The sequence below is a fragment of the Crocodylus siamensis genome, chromosome 5, assembly GCF_052110815.1.
Source record: "Crocodylus siamensis isolate JL-2025a chromosome 5, ASM5211081v1, whole genome shotgun sequence".
Taxonomy (NCBI): domain Eukaryota; kingdom Metazoa; phylum Chordata; order Crocodylia; family Crocodylidae; genus Crocodylus; species Crocodylus siamensis.
The window spans coordinates 43,848,490-43,868,236 of NC_143399.1; the positions used below are offsets into that span (position 1 = coordinate 43,848,490).

The 19,747-nt window shown below is 38.9% G+C and overlaps 1 protein-coding gene across 9 annotated transcripts in view; it reads right to left on the bottom strand.

The window, feature by feature from the left end:
* Positions 1 to 19,747, bottom strand: part of DNM3 (dynamin 3) — a 366,866-nt gene that overhangs the window by 230,807 nt on the left and 116,312 nt on the right. For 8 of the 9 annotated variants that reach the window (XM_090049992.1, XM_090049990.1, XM_090049997.1 and 5 more), the window contains exons 11-14: positions 16,792 to 16,878; positions 11,080 to 11,150; positions 7,358 to 7,406; positions 5,578 to 5,607 (exon numbers count right to left, since the gene is read on the bottom strand). In XM_090049992.1, coding sequence (XP_089906118.1) covers positions 5,578 to 5,607; positions 7,358 to 7,406; positions 11,080 to 11,150; positions 16,792 to 16,878 — 237 coding nt within the window. The remainder of the gene's footprint in view (positions 1 to 5,577; positions 5,608 to 7,357; positions 7,407 to 11,079; positions 11,151 to 16,791; positions 16,879 to 19,747) is intronic. The other variant, XM_090049991.1, reaches the window with a different exon arrangement.

Below are 19,747 nucleotides of genomic sequence, written 5' to 3' on the forward strand. Positions count from 1 at the left end.
GAAGCAAGGGTTTTTAGTGATACCTTTTACTGGGCCAACTGTATAGTTGCAAGTGATGTTAGGCCCATTCTACATGCGCACGTAAAGGCACAATTAGATCTAATGCATGTTCCGCACAATCGCGCCTCCAGCCATGCCACATGTACATGGCAAGAAGCACAACCATGGACCTGTGCATTAGATCCAGTCACACTTTACTGCTGGTGTAAGGAAAACCCAATTCTGGGCTCCCCCTGCATCAGCAAGCAGGCACCCATAGCTGGGAGCCCCCTTTACTAATGGGGCTCCCAGCCATGGGGGGCCATGCATGCTGGGACTGAGTTCCAGAGCTGATGGGGCCCTGGGCCCTGGCTGCTCATGGGGCATAGCCAAGACCTAGAGCCCCATTGAGGCAGCTATGATCCCCAGGACTCAGGGGCTGGACCCCTGTGGCTGGGAGCCCTGTTAGCTGATGGGGCTCCCGGTTGCAGGGAGACCCTGCTACACACGCAAATTACAGCTTGATAGCAACCAGCTATAAAGTTAGTACACATTTTTGAGATCTAACTTTATAGCTGGTTGGAGCTTTTTATTGTAGAATAGCTATTTGCATGTGAGGCTAGTCTCACAGTAATTGCTCAATTAATCAGTTAATTATACACTACCTGTAACATGTAGAGTGGGCTTACATGGCTTTGGGTCTGGGCTTCTACAAATTCTATAACTTCTACAAATAAGTGGCATTTCAGTATTTTCAGGAACAATGGCTGCTTGCAGATGTGGGGAAAAAAAACAAGTGTTTTACTTTAAACTCAGTGTGCTCCTGCGCTAAGCCCAGTGCATGCCCAGAAGAGGCATTACATTAGTTGGACCCGGCTTGCCCAATCTCTGTATAGATTGCCTGCTTCAGTGGAGCTTTTTGGTGCCTTTACCTAATAGCTGATTGAACAAAAGCACCAAAAAGCCCTGCCTAAGTGTCCAATAACATGCTGCTTTTTCCAGTAAAGCACAGGTTTTTGTTTTGTTCTGTTTTGTTTTCACATCTGTTAGCGCCCAATGTTATCTTTAAAAAAAAAAGAAAGAAAAGGCTCAGGCTACACTGAAAGCTCCAGAAAGGGACACACACTGGCTAAGTATTATTGTTCAGATTTTCAGACTGGAGTCTCAAACTGGCTTTACCTCTCAAAATTAACCCAAACCTTACCTTATCTTTGATATGAATAGCATAGATTTTTAAAGAAATGTCTCAGTCCCTACAATTTACTTTTAACCAATATGCTGTTTAACTTTTGTGCTGCTCTCAACAACCAGAATGATAAAACAGTATTTGTTTTCATGACCATTTATACTCTGTTTCATTTCCCAATGCGTCGGTTGCAAATACTCACAAGGATTTTTTTAATCATATTACTGAATTTCATTTTTCATGTACCGGATACTGATGACATGAGTTATGAATGTCAGGAAGGTGAGAAACATTAACAGTACACAAGAAGTGTGTGGAGATAATATTCTGTCTGGAAGTTGGATAGTATGAACAGGATGAATAAAGGATGACACAGTTCCTTCCTTCAGAATTTGGAAAACTAAACCAGGGTAACTGAAAAAAAGAAACTTCTGAGGTGTGTGCGCATATGCACATGTGTGCGTCCACACGCATGTGCACCAGAGGAAGTCGTTTTGCAGATAATTCAGCTGCACAAAAACAAATGATATCTGTTCCCTTCCCTCTCCACTGTTTCATGAGTAAACAGGAAAGCAGGATTTGATGGGCAAAAATAGATTTGTATAAACTAAAAATGGATGCACAACTTACTACAGATATCTCTATGAATTAAAAAAACACCTTAAGTAGAGCAAATTGTAGGACAGGGTGATTGCATTAAGTAAGTGTCAACAGTTGTGCTAGCTACTTTTAAAAGGTAATACGTGAAAGACTAGATTTATATTCAGTCCAAGGAGGCAGGAAAAAGGGTAAGCGTTCAAATCAGCAGATCAAGACTCCAACCAACAGGAGCAAAACAGAAGCCAGTGGCCAAGTTAGAGTATTTGCATGTATACACAACTGGTCCACCAAAGCTTTGCTAGTTACAATGCAATTCCTAAAAATACTTTGTCTACCTATAATACTACTTGTAATATGGTAGAAAACTTGTCCCAACTGGCAGCATCATAAAAAGCATAAGAATAGCAACACATCAGTGAATAAAACATCAGGATTTTCCTTATGTTAAAATGTGAAGCGCTTCACTGTTGCTAGAGGCCAGAAGAGAATAATGTTTTGGAGGAAGATCTACTTCAAAGGGTGGAAAAGAAGATTAGTGAATTATATGAATCCAAAGGTCCTCTTGCAGTTGGCTCAGAAAACAGTAGAATACTGGTTTGTATAGAAGGCAATCATCAAAATATTCAGGGTATCTTCCATTATAACTCATATTCAGAGCTCAACTGTGAACACAGACCAAATGAATTCTATATCTTGTTCATCTCCTTAGCTTGCAAACTTATAACCTCTAGGAGACTGTTTCCCAAACAAGTTCCTGGGCATAAGGTGCCCTTCTTTGGGTTGTCATTGCTTCCTATCAGTTCCCATAGCAGATAATAGATCTTGTGACTGGAAAAGTGATGGTACTGGCTTAATTCCTAAAGGTACTTCCTTTGATGGAGAATTCAGCTTTTGGTGAAACAAAAAGGACATAAGCATTAAGAAACATCATATGCATCCAAATACAGTTAAGCAAAATTGAAGTGATAAAGCAAATTAAGATGGAATAGCATAGTAGCAGAACTGAAAGCTTGTAAAGAACATGAGTGTTCAAGCCACTGGTCTACTCCTACAATCTTATGAAGTGAAAACTCTACAGCACTGCACATCTCAAAGTCATTTTGAAATTTAAGATCAGGTAATCAAAGAGGATCAGGGGTTTCAAAGATACAGCCCATGGAGCTACGTCATCTAGCCCCTGATGCTGGCTCTGGGTCTTGATTTGATCCACAGGCCGCACACAGCACTTGCTCCAGGACCTGAACTGCAAGCAGCACCTATGAAGAGCCAGTTAAGGAACTGTCCCATCCCCCCTTCCCATGGACTCACACCACCCACACTGGCCAGTCTGGGACATGCACTGTGTACAGTGCAAGTCCCAAAGTGGCTGGAGTGGGTGCTGGATCCAGCATGGAGGGAGGAGTCTGCGAGTCCCCCGCATGCTGAATCCAATATATGTTCCAACTAGTGTAGGACTGCACTGCACATAGCACCTGCTCCAGACAGTCTGGGTCCCATGCTACATGTGGTGCCCATGCCGAACTGGCTGGAGTGGGTGCCACATGCAATTTACATCTGAATGCACTGGAACAGGTACTAGATCCAACATGTGGGGGAGGGGAGGATCCATGGGACCAGCCCCATGTCATTCATCTGACCTGTGGACCAGTCCTGCATCATTCATCTGGGCCAGATGAGTTTGACAGCTCTAGACTAGATCATCATAAAATGTTCCACAGCAAAACAGGTTCCTCTTACTCAACAGAACTGTCTCTTCCCTACTTAAGACATTCTAGTTTCACTTTAAATGACAAAGACATGGGTTCTTATTTTCATCCACTCGTCTTTTCAGACAGATTCTTTTACCTAAAGCTATCATTCTAGATTATACAACAAGTCAAAGGCATTTAAGAGGTAGAGTGTGCTGACAACATGAAGCAAAAGGATTAATGAAAACTGAAGAAAATGGTGCAAGTTATCTCTGACCTCTGAAGGTGAGCAACGATCAACAGAGTTCACACAAATTCAATCACTGATTCAAAGGGACAAGAATCATCCCTGGTTTGAGCTTAGTTTGAGTTTAGTAAAAAAACCAGAACCAAGCCTATTGGATCCAAACTTGCAAGGCTTTTCAAAAGGTTTCAAATCAATTTAAGGTTCAGATTTAGCCCCTACTCCAATTGTAATGGTTACTCCATATGGGGTAACTCTAGTATTTTGCTACTGAATTACGTCAAATTCTGTTTTTAAGCAATATGTAAGATCCATCACATATTCTCACACTGAAGGTGGTAAATGACCGAACACATAAAGCAATGACACCTTTTGTGTTTGAAAGTTCTATTGGAAATGAGATTTTCACTGAAAGTGACAATGTTTAACAAAATTTTAGTAACTGACAAAACCATAACTTCACCATGCAAACTATACAGTTAAGACTTTGGTCAGTCTTCATGAACCAGTTTTTTTCTAGAAGTGCTATGTAAAACAAAGTTTCACACTGGTTATGTTAAACAGATTTGAAGACAGACTAACCTGTGACTTAAAAAGAAATCTTGAGTCAGGTCAAAACCTCAGGCGGTAGCAAAAAGATCAAAGATTAAGTGTAATAAGATAGATTAGTAGAGAAAAAAAGGAGCAAAAAGTATGCTTCACAGAAATCCGTGTTACATGTTTTGCACAGATATAATCCAAATAAATATGACCTTATTTCTGCAATGAGTAGCAATCCTCTTCTTCATCATTGTTCAAAACATATTACAAACAACAAGGAAGATGTGGCATTGCATAAAGGTACCCAAAATCATTTGAGGGTAAATTTAATCATATTTCCAACAAATCATTCAATTCTGTTTAGTCCCATATGCCTTACTCAAAAGCTAAACATAACATTTTACTCTTTTTATACTGGTTATTGCTCTAATTTGTCACAATAAACAACAAACCAAAAATGGATTAGTTATACCACACAGAGCCTATCAAAGAATACATGTTATACAGCAGAAAGCACAACCAAAATTTATCATTCATCTCTAAGTCACTGAACCGAGTGTGACTTGTTACAAAAATGAACTGCTAAATGTTTAGAGTATTAAGTATAAATCACAATATAACATTCATTCAACTACTATTAAAATTTACTTGTAAGATGGAAAAGTTGGGAAAGAGTCTATTCCTAACATACTGATCTTTCCAATTCTACAAATAAAATGGTAGGAAAATGCTAGATATTTACAAAATTATATCAGGATGTTTGTTTATTGGTTCTGTGCTTGCCAAAAAATATTTTTGTAAGTTAAGATACAAGGCCCTTTTTAAACAGTTGTCACTCAAGAAATAACTGATATGTCCCTTTAGTTACTGAAATCAACATTCACCCACCTTTCAAAAAGGCAGAGCACCTCCATCAGTTGTGAACATCAGATAAAGGAATATTTTATTTTCCAATGATATTTATAAAAGGACACTGATAATTAGTTGTTTTAGTTTATTTGTTTAAAACAGTAAGTTAAAAATTTTAAGCTTTTTGAAAGCATTAATATACAATTTAGTTGTTTTAAAAAGTTGGTAATTTAATGAACTATAACATATACGTTTTATTGAAACTTTAATATGACAATTTTAGTTGCACTACTTCAGATTTGTAAATCACAGCAGGTTAGTCATAGTGAAAGGATGAACTGTGATTGTATTTCACTGGGGTGTTAAAGATGAGATAGTTTAACAGTAAAATGTTTAACTGCAAGCATTCACTAATGAGTTAGCAACAAACTTCGCCCTTTGAGAAGTTAAATGAAAAAGCAACAATAAAGCTTACAGAACTTAGCTCGTACAATTTGCCTTGAAGGCGGTAGATTGGTTCCCTGAAATAGCAAAGAATTGTAAAAATAAAGTTTTATTTCAGAATCATTTTGTCTCCATGGAAGTAATTTTGTTAAGCTAAAACAATTAATAATAAAAAGTCCGTTTAACATTATCTCTATAATGTGTGAATTTCAAAGTGTTGTTTTTTGTTTTGTTTTTTAACCAACAAATTACAATTTTTCACATTTTTTCCTTAAACCCCAATGTTTAAAACAAAATAGTTACTCTGAGTCACAAGTAGTTACTTCTGTTCATATATATCAATGCAATTGCACAACTGGAAAATTTTCTTTTAATGGGACAATCGAAAGTGAAGATAACTATACATGTTTGACACATTCCTGTCTGACTAAACAAAAAAGGAAGCATTTCCCAGGGGAAAGGAGGAACTAGTCTTTGGATAACATTCAGTATTTAGACCTTTCAAGTTGCTTTTTTTTCCCTTATCCTGTCAAGTTTATTAGGTCAAAACCACTATTTACTGAGAATATGGTCAAAATCTAAGGGTATCACAGCTTTAAGATTTCCAGGATAAGAATGGACCATTCTAGCCATAATTTAGAAAATGAATTTCAGTTTTTGGGTATTCAACTTATGATACTTTTAAAAAGATGACTGATCATCAGAAAGTGCTGAACACCCACTTCCTACAAATCAGGAGCTTATCTAATCCTTTAAGTAAGCTCACACTCACTCAAAATCAGTAATCAGTTGAAAAAAAAATCTCAGCCTTTGCCTCTTCATTTCTATTGTTGGCATGGGAGCAACCATGCTCTAGAATCAGAAAGATATGTAAACAACCCAACTAGGTTTAATCAAAGTAAAGTGCCTTTATCTTAATTTTGTGTATCCAGAATTTACACCATCAAAAATGACCACAGATATAATGATGATTGTTGTTTGCTTGAGAGAAAAATAACTAAGCATAGATTTTAGACTGGTTGTAGCACCTTCATTATTTTAACTAGAAAATATATACATATACATCCTCCCTCCCCTCCATTCCTCCTCCCCCAGAAACTGATCCTGGAAAATGCTGAGCAGCCTTAACTTGCAATGGAATCAGGATGAAAGTTGATAGCCACCTCTAAGGAGTGCTCAGCATGTTACAGAATCAAGTCCACGCCACACAAAGAGAGACAGCCAGCTTATCTGGTTAAAGCAATCTCAGCAAAAATGCCATTAGTCTGTGACCACCAATCAGGAAAACTAACTGGGTTTATTTAAAACAAGACTGTGGTATATAATCATAATCATTATGAAGTTAAATGAAAGGTTTTAGCAGAGGTAGACAAATCTGCCTTTGCCAACTTATTCGCCCCTTCACTCTGTTATCAAGCTGTGCACATGTGTGAATTAGTAAACTACTGTGGGACAAAAAGCACATAAGCAATACTCAGAGTTCTGAAAACTGAACTCATGCACAAGTTTTAGGTTAAAAAACCCCTTAATTTAGGGGCAACATTAAGAGAAATTCTATGTCCTAAAGGGCAAAAGGGAAGAGGCACTGGAAAAAAAAAAGCAGTGCAACTTGTCGCAAATTTATTAAAATATGTAGCTGGTAGCAACATAAGGAGTCAAATGGTTCCAAAAAATTATATAAAACTAGAATGAAGAAAAGATGTATTTTACAATATGTATCAAGCAAAACTGGTAAATAATAAGCTTAAAGAAAAAACACAGCTGATAAAACAAGTAGCTAGCATTCACTTGTACATGCAGTGCACCATTTTCTTAACAGATGCCTACCTGATTTCCAACTGTACTTTTGTTAACCTGACTGCTTCTTTGTTGAGCACTAAGAAAACAAAGAAAAATATTACACTGAAGAAAATCAGAAATGCTAGTCTAGATCCTGAGCAGTAGGTTTTGGAAATAAAACATTTAAAGAGCCCAGAATCAGATGGTAGTTTCATACAAAAGAAACACAGTAAGCTCAGTTCACATAAATATTGGTTAGTGGCTAGTTCTTCTAGTAGTATCCTTAAGTACTACGAACAGAAAATAGATCAGCATGTAAAGATCCTTATTAGTCACTTTCTTTGTAATATATGCTGTACTACTAAGTAAGCCTCTATTTCCATTGATGTATCTTTTAAAGGTTGCTACAGGCATGTAAAAGTTATGGCACATTTGCACGTGTGGGAAACCTTAGCCTATCGATATTAGAGCCATGGAAAAATAAGTCACTTCAGTTATTTAAAGCTATGCAACAAAATCCTCCCCCTCCTACAAAGTCCCTAATGGCCTTGCCCTGCCAGCTTCTTCTGGATATTTTTCTAGTTTTATATGCTCTTTGAGGGCATAAATATAAAAGCAATAGATAAATCCATCACAAAAGGTAGTTTAAAAAGTGGAATTTTATAGTAATGCAGCACATTTTAAATTAAAACAAACAAATTCAGATGATTTTGCACAGTTCCTGAACTTTGGCAAGTCCATTACTGAAATGAAACACGTTCCTCATTAAAAACAGAAAAGTTATGATTGCTGCAAAATTTAATTCTAAAGGCATTTTATAAGCTATCCACTGCCAATTAGACTACACAATACAAATATTAGTGGTGTCTGAAAAACACATTTTGTCTAATAGACTATTAAATCTTCACAACAGCCATTTGATAATAGCAAATTTTGTCTGAATAAGAGTTGCAGACATTTCAGCAAACACCAATTAACTGGTAGAAATAAGCATTTAAAATAGCATCATCCACACGCACTGATTTGAAAGTACAAAAGAGAATAGGTATAAATAAGAAATCTAAGCAAAATCTATTTAGATCCCAGACTAAACACCCAAGTGTGCAATTCTGCCATTCCAGAAAAAGGTTGAAGCACTGGGTACATAGGCTCCAATTATGCAGGTACTCTCACACAAACAACTTTACTTGTGTTAATTGCCCAGCTGTTTTCACTGGGACAATCACAGGCATGCACATTTGAAAGACTTTGCTATCTGTCACTTCATGGGACATGGCATATCCCCCTAAAGCCTCCTGTGTGTTCACTGAGCATATAAATACCCTTCATGTAGAAAACATAAAAGCTGCCCCATAACAAGTTTGTTAGTTTGATTTTTTGTTTTGGTATACACATAAGCTTGCATTAAGGAAATACCTCTCGACCCTCACTTTGACATGTAATGTTCAATCTTCTTAGGAAAAAATTATAGGCCTGTAAGACTAGAAGGGACTGAGAGTCATGGAGTCAAGCTACTTGCTCAGGTGTAGGATTCACTGCCATGTGTTCTGCCCTCTGTGGTAAGAGAGAACAATGTTTCTCCATCTACTTTATGGCAGCTTTTCAAATAGTTAGAAACCGTTATTATGTTCCCCTTCCCCCACCCCCTGACAAATCTACTTTTCTCCAATTTAAATCTACCTACTTGCTTCAATCTTTCCTCATACAGCTTCCTTTCCAACCCCTTTAACGTCATTGTTTACCATTAGACCCTCTTCAGTTTCTCTACAATTCATATAATAACGTACCCAAAATTGGATATATTATGCCAGTTGAGGCTTAACCAGTGGCACCCAAAGTAGTGCTATCACCTCTGTTGTCTGGTGCACGGTGTTTCTGTTAAACTGTTTTTTTCTTTTTGCAATAGCATCACATTGCTGTTTCATAACAAGTTTGTGATCCACCATTAATTCCCAGATCCTTTTTAGAAGTTCTGCTGTCAAGCGAATTACCCCTAATTCTGCACCTGTATTTTTTGTTCTTCTTTCTGGAGCACACTACAATTGTCTGTGTTAAATTTCATTTTGTTGTTTCTAGTCAAGTTCTCAATTTTTTATGATCCCTTTGAATTTCAATCCTTTTCTTCAAGTGTTTACAACCCTTACAAATTTGATCAATGTGCTCTCTATCACTGCATCCAAGTCACTAATAAAAATATTAAAATGGTACTGGACCCAGAACAGACCCTATGAAACCCTGAGACTCCCAGACAGATCTGTCATTTATCCATGTAAGGTTACTCTTTGCCTGCAGTTATTTAATCAGTTATATAGCCACGTAATAGTAATCCCATTTAACCCAATTTTCTCCAATTTAATTAGGAGACTATGGGGCTGTTAAAAACCTTACAAGAGTCTAGGTACATTTTATCTACTACATTCCCACTATCCACCAAATCAATTATGCTATAAAAAAAGAAAACGAAATTGGTTGGCATGATTTGTTCTTAACAAATTCATAACTGGATACTAATTCCACCACCTCGTCCTTCACATATTGACAAACTGACTGCTTTATAATTGACTTACAAAACTTCTTAGGTATTGAAGTCAGGTTTACTGGGCTTTAAAATCCCCCATATTTTCCTTTTTTCCTTTGCTTAAAGATGGGAATGACATAAGCCCTTCCCTACCTTTCTGAGATCTCATCTGTCACACAGGAGCTTGCAAACATTACTGCTAGCAGACATGCTTACTTACAACTGCAAATATTAAAACATGTAAATAGACTGCCATTTTGTGGTCTGTGCATACCAAAGAATGGGATTTTGTCAACAACTCCTACGGATCAAAGTTTTAAGTCACCAGACGGAATACTTTGCTTAGGTAGATAGGCTTCTCCAAGTAATCCAACAACACATTCCTTTCCAGTGGAAGACAAAAGCGCCCTCTTCCATGAATGATGAAAAAAACAGGTCATTCAGAACCTCTTCCTTCCGGAGAAGATGAGTGAATAATATTCTTTAAAAACATACATCTTCAGAAACTGACCATCTGTAATTTTCTTTTCTGTACCATACCCAGATTAATGGATTTTTCCTCAAATTAGATGCGATATTACAACAAAATAGTGAGAAACAAATGGAATTGATACTGTTCAAACAGGGCACATAACTATTTTTTTAATATATGGACAAGCAGATTATTTCCAAAACACAAGACAATACGGAGGCAAAAAAACCTCAGGATTACCCCAGGAGAAATAATACACATGGAGGGAGGATGTCAGCATCCTGGCTCAAGAAATGTATTGTGTTAACATTAATTGGCCAAATCTGGATTTTTCTTTTGGAGAACTAATCTAAACTATCATGCTAGGCCCTTGTAAGAAACACTGGTAGTTTGCTATTCAGATTTGCTTATTTTAGAAAGATATGGTATAAATTATCCCCTTATCTTAGGTTTCCCTTCATGTGGATACACTACATACTGACTTGGCTTGTCTACAGTCTATTTTTCTTCTCCTTCTATGTAAGCTGCCACCAGACACATTTTGAAACACTGCCAATCTTGCATCTTCAGGGTTTTAATACAAGAAGAATAATGTTGTGACCAACACCAGTGTTAGACTTCATGTGTGTTGAGTGTGAGCCTGTACCTAAACATCAGAGGGTGGGCACCACACATTTCCACTGTTATATTTCAAGGTTTCCTTTTTTTTTGTTTTTAAGTTAAATTGGTATGAATAGAAAATGAAGAGTGTGTCATTGTAATAAAGTCTTTATTACATACTTTGCAAAGCCAATGAAGTCTTCATGGTTGGTGTTGATATAAGATACTTGGATGTCAATCAACAGCAATACCTGAAAACGATAAAAGAAAAGGAAAATTTCAGTTTGCTATGTTATTAAACACCTGTCTTTTATAACAATTTAAGGCAAATGCAGCAATATTTTCTAAATCCCATGGCTTTTTCCTGCTTTGCTTATTTAATAACCTAGGGAAAAAAGGAGCAACAACAACTACCTTCAGGTCCATGTGGTGACCTCATTTTCACTGACTGTTTTTGCATAAATTAGGACTAATTCTATGTGGCCAAAGAAGAGTTGAAGCACAACACAGATTCTAGCATTATATTTTGCAAGATAAACAAAATGCACTGCTTTTGCAACTACAATTAGATTACCAGAAACCATAAATCATGAATGGACACCCCAATGGATTGAGCTCCATATACCAGCAGGTAACACGAGACAATTGGTGCCCTATTGAATATAGGGTCCAGGTGTCTGACAGGATAGAACAGGTGATGGGGTAAATGAATTAATAATTCTATCTAGCCCATGCGGCCCCTAAAGAATTTAGAAAATTAATATTTATCTTCCCCCGGCTGCCTGTCATGTGGCCCTCAATGGCTTGCCAAAATTCAGTAAGCAGTCCTCTACCCAAAATAATTGCCTGCCCCTGGATAAGGCTATAGCCCGGCTTATAATGTGGGCATATTGGCCAGGACTCCATAAACAGGTGGACCAGTTCTATAGAGCCTGCCCTGAATGTCAGTGGTATTTGGACCATCTACCACCTTGGGCCCCCTTGTAGCCTTTAGAGGTAGTTTCAAGACCCTTCAATAAAACTGTCCCTGACATAATCAGCCCACTCCCCAGGAGCGCTGCTGGGTACCAATCTGCTCTTGTCAATGTGGATTATGCCACACCTATGAGAACAGTGACAGCCCCTGAGGTGGAAGAAGAGTTGATCAGATGGGAGTTCACAAGTGGAGATCCCAAAGGAGATGCTTATGGACCAGAGTACTAACTTTATATCCAGAGTATTAAAGGAGGTATGCAGGATCTTTAGGATCTGACATCTGAGAACCTCGGTGTACCACACACAAACTGATGGCCTGGTTGAGCAGTTCAACCAGACCCTGAAGTCCATGATACGAAAGTACATTCAGGGGGACACCAAAAGGTGGGAGTTGTGTATACTCCCGCTCCTGTTTGCAATTCAAAAGGTACCCCAGGCCTCCCTTGGGTGCTCTCCTTTTGAATTAATCTTTGGACACATGCCTCAAGGACTGTTAGACATAGTCTGAGAAGGGTGAGAGGAAGAGGCAGCGGGGGGTAGTAAAAACTCCCACCGGGTAGGAGATCCAAGAGCAGCTACAGAAGATGAGAAGTATCACTCAAAATAACCTGGAGGAAGCAGATCAGAAATGCCAGTATGACTCAGGGACTCAGATACGAGAATTCCAAGAGGGAGACTTGGTATTGGTAATACTACTGGACCTTACCAGTAAACTGAAGACCAGATGGCAAGGTCCGTTTAAAGTATGGAGGAAAACAGGCCCCACCAACTATGAGGCAGAGCGACCGGGCATGCAGAAAGGTAGATAAGTGTACCACGTAAACGTGTTAAAACGAGAGGTAATGGAGGAGTGGTGACCCAAGTGGTCAAAGGACAGTGATGACCCCCTGCTGACCCCAGTGATAGGGGAACAGCTACCCCAAGGAAGGTGGGAACTGGAATGCCTGGTGCAAAAATATAAAGATGTTTTCACAGAGGTGCCAGGCTAGGCAAAGGGGGTATGTTATCAGATCCAGACGAGCCCAGGGCAGGCAGTACGAGAACACTGGAGAAGCCTACCCCAGGTGCTATATGCCCCAGTACAACAGGAATTAGAACAGATGCTGGCTCAAGGTATCATCAAGGAATCACAGAGCCCCTGGAGAAGTCCCCTGGTGGTGGTACCAAAACCAGATGGGTCCATCAGGCTCTGCATCGATTTCCAGAAGGTAAACAGCATCTCCTCCTTTGATGCTTTCTCAATGCCTAATATAGAAGAGAGGCTAAAGAAGATAGGGCAGGCCGAGTTTATCTCAACCCTGGATCTAATGAAAGAGTACTAGCAAATCCCCATGGCACCAGAGGATAAGATGAAGATAGCTTTTGGCACACTCTGGGGTTTGCAACGGTTCACTTGGATGCCTTTCAACCTACATGGGGCAGCGGCTTCTTTCCAGAGGCTAATGGACAGGATCCTAGCAACACACCAGGAGTATGCCACAGCCTATATCAATGATATAGTGATCTTCTCCTGGACCTGGGATCAACACGAGGCGTATACAAAATATCCTAGAAGACCTGAGGCGCAGTGGGTTAACGGCCAACCCCAAGAAATGTGCCCTCAGGAAATCAGAAACAAGGTATTTGAGGATTAAAGTGGGGTAGGGGAGAAAGTGGGGCAGACACCCCTTGCAGACAAAGTGGAGGCAATACGGGTCTGCAGGTTACCTCAAATGAAGAAGTAATTAAGGTCCTTCCTGGGGCTGGTGAACTATTACAGATGACTCATACCCTGGTTCTCAGAAACAGCCACCCCTCTTATAGACCTGCTACAAGGCCGAGGAGGGGGTCGCTTAGACTGGACCCCAGGGGCCCAGACAGTGTTCGCCAAGGTAAAAGAAGCCTATGTAACACCCTGTCGCTGTTTACCCCAGACTTTTCACATATGTTCCGGTTGCACACGGATGCTTGTCACGGCTGTTGGGGCGCTGTTGTCACAATACATCCAAAGGGAAGAAAGGCCTATAGCTTTCACTAGTAAAAAGTTTGAAAGAAAGTGTCTGGCCATAAAATGGGGAATCCAACTGTTTATATATTACTTATATGGGAGAAAGTTCCTCCTTATTACTGACCACACTCCACTTCAGTGGCTCCAGACCTCCAAGACAGAAAACCCCAGATTAATGAGATGGGCCTTAGCCCTGCAACCTTTTTTTTTTTCTATAGAGCACTGGCCGGGGTGAATGAACATCGTGGCTGACTTCCTATCCCGACTGACAAGACGGCAACGGACCAGAGGGAATGCTGATGAACAAAAAGAACAGATCCGGACAAAAGATGATGACAGAGATCTTGTGGGGACTCTCCACTGGGTGCGGGGGAGGTGTGTGACAGGGTGCCTGAAGCACCTTGCCACGAACAGAATCAGGAAGGAATAAAAGAGAGAAATTTACCTCAGGGAGCAGGAGGAGCCATGCCAAACCCCACCGCGATCAGAACGATCGAAGAAGTTGGCTGAGGTTGCAGCGGATCAAACACATGAGAAGAAAAAAGTGGTGTGGGAAAAGAACAAAGAGAAAGGGAGAGGTACCATGCTGACAAGCAAAGAAGGAACAGCTGGGTCAGGCAGGCAGCCAATAGGGAACTGCCACGATGGACCCAGCTGAAGAGAGGAAGATTTAAGGGACACTGGGGAAGCATCCCGAGAGAGGCAGAGAAAGAAAGAAAGCGGAGAAGAGCAGAGGAGAAGAGGAGAGAGCAGGCGAGAGAAGAAGATTGATTAGAGGGCCAAAGTGTAAGCTCCAACCCCGTAACTTACCAGACAAGGTCCAGCCGGAAATTGGAGCCAACAGAGAAGCTTGAGTGACTGGTGAGTCCAATTGGGCGGGGGGGGGGCGGGTGTGGTGCTGAAGGGAACCACTCTGAGAACTAAAAGGAAGAGGAACACAAAGGTGACATTACTCCCCCAGAAGGGGAAGAAGAGAGAGTGGACCCCAGTTACAAGAGGGTGACGGGGGACACACAACCAGAGAAAGAGAAATCTTGGGGCCTGTGCAAGGAAGAACAAGGCAAGCAGCCACTTAGACAAGGGCCCTAGTCGAGATCCTTGAAGCAAAGATAATAATGGACCTTAGAGGCAATCAGCAGTGCCTGGAACATCAGGTATGGTGAGGGCAGGGGATGGCGATGGTGGAGCCCTGCGAAAAGCCACTAATGTTTTGAGTCCATAACCATCTCAACTGCCTCCCAGTAGTGTCTAAGCATATCTCCCATAACATCAAAGGCGTGGCAGACAACCTACTACAGTGAGACACTACTATTTCAGCAGGGAGGCGACGTGACTCTGGGTAGCGCAAAGACCACCTTACAGATGGTCAAATGTGTGGGGAGAAGGAATCATAAACTGTGGTAACAACACACTGAGCAGTTGTTTTTTTTTACAGAAGCATTGAAACAGGAGAGAACAGGCATACTGCAGAGTATATCAGTAGTAAAATATTTGAAGTCTTACAGAAGATTGGGAGTGGTAAAGTATTTGCTTGGTGGACTGACAATGCAAGTAACATGAAAGCAACATGGGAGATCATAATGGATAAATATCCACATATTACTGCAATAGGATATGCATCCCATGGGCTAAACTTGCCTCTTAATGACATCATGAAGTTGGACAATACAAAAAGATCTATAGAAGAGCAAAAGAAGTTATAAAGTATGTAAAAGCTACTCATATTGTATAGCTGCAGTCTTTAAGAAGCAGGAAGAAAAGAATGTAAAGAATAAAATAGTGACACTCAAACTGTGTAGTAAAACTAGATGCTACTGCATTTGACTGGATTACAAAACAAGCAATACACCTAGGACTTGATATTGGAAAGGCATTTTCAAATGCTGCAGAATACTGAACATCTTCAGGTATTTGGCCCAGAAATGCAGTTTGGGACTCTGCCAAACATATCCCTGGGCTGACCCCAAGCATATCCCTCCTGCAACGGGGTGGCAAGGCTTTCGCACAACACATCCTCTGACTGCTCTTGCTTCTCGCCTGCTTCAGAGTCCTCCATCTTCTGCAGCATGTGAAAGAACCTTGTCTATGTTTGGAAATGGTCATACCAAATCAAGAAATAAACTAACATGTGAAAGAGCAGAGAAGCTTGTCTCAGTCTGGGCAAACCTTCAGTTTTCAGAAGACCATGAAGATGATAAAAATGAAGGATCAGAAGAAGCAGAAACTGCTGATAGTAATAGCTCAGAAAATTACACTGATTAGACAAACGTAGCAAAATTTGTATTCAATGAGCCTTGGCTTTTTTCCCCCTTTCCTTCTCAGCTTTTCTTCTAAAAATGAGTGCTTTCTGTATCTGCTTGACACTGTAGAGGAGACTAAGTCCAGAATACATAATAACCTTCTTTGTTTTACTATAATGTTGATGGTTTCTTTTATTTTCAACTTTAATTTTTGCCTGCTTCTCATAAACTAGCAAAAACTAAGAGATGCTAGGTTCCTTAGAGTTCAGCAGCTTGTAGTTCCAGTTATAACAAAAATTAAAAACATTTTAAAGTAAATTCAATTAGTAAATTTGTAATTATTGTCTGAATAAACTATAACTTTTACATTTAATAAATATATCAAACATGATAATTTTATGAGCAAACCAAGTTATACATAATACATTTTATGTTCTTAAAGTGGCAAAGTGAATCTAGATCTGTAAAGGGTGCTAAGGAAATAAGTATTGCATATATTTACATTTTCCCAAAATTTCCATTCTTTTCCCAAAAAAATGGGGGGGAGGGGGATGTTTTCCCCAGCTTCAAAATTTCCGTAAATTTTACATCTCTAGTTAAGGCTTTTCATAAAATAATACAGGTAAAATCTTTAGAGGAGTCTTTCACCATACAGTTTCCTGACCCATCAGATTTCATGTTTATTCCCACCTGTCCCTTGGTCTTCTCCTCCCTTTCTCGAATATGGCCAGCAACAATCCTTTCAGTTTCTTCACAAAGTCTTGGATAGGTTGCCAACTGTAAAATAAAAGGATTAGGTTTTTAACTTTCTAGGTGATGTTAAGAGTATATAAATGTAGGATTTATATTATACAAAATTTCATCCCTAGAGAAAAGAAGTTTCAGAAAATACTAATAACAACAAGAACCTATGAAAAAAGATTAATTACCAGCAATAATCATTTTAGAGTAGACATATAGACACAAAAACTCTTGAAATGGGGGTGTATATCTGTTTTAATATGCTCAAGGGAGTAATGATCAATTTGGGTGAATGCTCCTTTGCAGAAATGGAAAACAATACACATGGGACTTCATAACTAATGCCATCAAATCTTGTTCATTTTTTCTGAATCCCTAGCAAAGCTTTTCCAAAATGGAAGGAAGAAGAATGGAGAAAGAAGATGTGTATGTGAGCTTCAAGAACAACATACTGTTAAGGAAGCTTTTTTTGTTTTATAATTTTTTAGTATTGGCTGCAAAGATCTGGAAGACTTTCACTTATCTCAACATAGGATGATTAATGTTTGCATGGTTACATGCTACTAAAACCAGCTCAGAGCTATTTTTTCGTCTAATTTTTGCCCCCTAGCTCCAATTGGTAAATTGTAAAGTTTAGAGAAACACCCTGAGCACATCAATAAACTGGTTTAGATTAAACTCATGTAATTTTTAGACAGAAATTTTGGACATGGACATATAATTACTGCAATTTATCAGGCATTTGCACTCTCCAAGTATCCTGGCTGAACAACGCAGTCTTGAAAGATAAAGAACATCCTCACTACAATGAATCCCCATGGGACTGGAACAAAAGTTCTAAAAGACCAAGTCAGCTATAATAGGGTTAGTCAATTTGCAGCATCCTCATCACCACAAAAAATCAGTTCTGGCTCTGGGATTGTTAAATGCTGGAGTTCGTTATAAATGGAGTTTGATATAATACTGCTGGGCTGTAATTAGTGGGAAATATTCTCTCAAGCACTGAAATAATGGACATGATTCATAGATGTGATTCCATCAACAAAGTGTTGGCTCCTAAGAAGGGGGAAGACAACTCCAAATCCTTTCAGTGGGCTAGTAATAATTGTGCTTTCATGTCTGACAAACAGAATAGTTTTGACAGATGGTTATAAGGTATAATGACTGTACTTTGAACTAGTCTAACACTGTATAAGTATTTATCATTTATGTAGGTTTTTTTGTTTTTGTTTTTTGTTTGTTTTTTTACACAAAATAGTACCTGCATGCCAAACAGGGCAAGATTTGAAATCAGAATTATAGAAATCCGTGAATGTACTTTTACTGGAAGTTCTCAGTAAAAACATGTTCCTTTCAAAGTAAGTCTTTTCTACATCAAAAAGCCTATGACTCTTCACAACAATTCATTACACTTTTTAGGAGCAAGCAACATCAGAATTCAAGTCTGACATAATCCAGACCACCAGAGAATATTCTGGATGTGGATGAAGAACCTAACCTGTGACAAAACATCTGAAGGAGGAGATGCTTTGTCTTGCATTTCTCAAGTCAACTTCTTGAATGATACTATTATGCATAATAATGAAGTTCTCTTCACTATCTGATCAAAAAACAAGATAACAAACCATGTCCTTATAATTCTGAATGGGTCTCTTAATAGCTATTTTACAAAACCAATGCAGTTAGTTTTGCCTTGACATAGCAGTGGGGAGACCCTTTGGATGAATGCAGGGGGAGAACTTTTATTAAAAACTATTTATAACTGAAGTCACTTAAACAGCTCCTGCTCTATGCCAGCTCAAGTAAAGGCCATATTGTTTGACAGACCTTCAGAGAAAGTTTTTCTCCTTGAGAAAAGCAAGGAAATATTAATTTTTCCTTTCTTCAATAGTCATCCATCCACTGAAATCTACACAGCTTCAAGTCCATCAGAAGCAAACAGAATAATAGAAAAACTGCCAGAATCCAAAAGGCATTTGCTAAAACCATGCAATCACTGCAGTTCCTATTGCTAATTATTCTGTTATTCCCTTACCCTTCCCAAAAAGGTACTACATTTCTTTTTAAAATCTAAAGTACTTTCATTATTTATGCAAACTACTTACACAAACTTAAACTAACCAACAGTACTGAAAGAAAAGAGGTGCTGGGATTTCCACCCTTAGAAAAGTCATAGTAGCTAGTAAAAAAAAAATAGAAAAGACATAATCAAAACCAAGTTTTCTGTACACACCTGCTTCAAATGTTCATATTTTTTAAAGGTGTATGCACATGAGGAAATGGTTCTTAGAGGGCTCCAATTTGGATGCCAAGGAAGCATGCATAATCTAAGTGCATGGATCTACCCAAGAAGTGCTCAAGGGAAAAGGCTAACATTGCAACAGCAAACCTGCTCCAATGCAGTTTGGTGATGCTAAAGAAAGAGAACAGTCCTGAGATGACCTGAAGGGAGTGAGATATGAGAAACTGTACAAAACGTAAAAGCAATACTTACACTTTCTTATATTGTATTGTTATGATAAATTTTCAAGTGCTCTGTTTTAGAAGATTAAGATATATTTTAACTATATAATCTTAAATTTGCATATCACTACACACTCGTGTACACACACAAACTTCTATTTTTATTAAAAATAGCTTCCAGCCCAGAAACAACATCAAATTGTCTACCTTGGAATGGAGACAGAAAAGATGCCTGGGAGAACTAGTGATATTTTACTTTTCCATTCAGATCAAATGATTTGCTATCAGAGAACAGAATATTCTAAGCTAGTAAGTATATTTAAAACACATTCACCCACAATTAGCTGACCCCTGAAGAGACCCCAGCAGTGTTCTAGAGGCCACTGTGCTGCCAATATGGCATACAGAGAACTGTCACACATGATATGGAATAAATCAACTG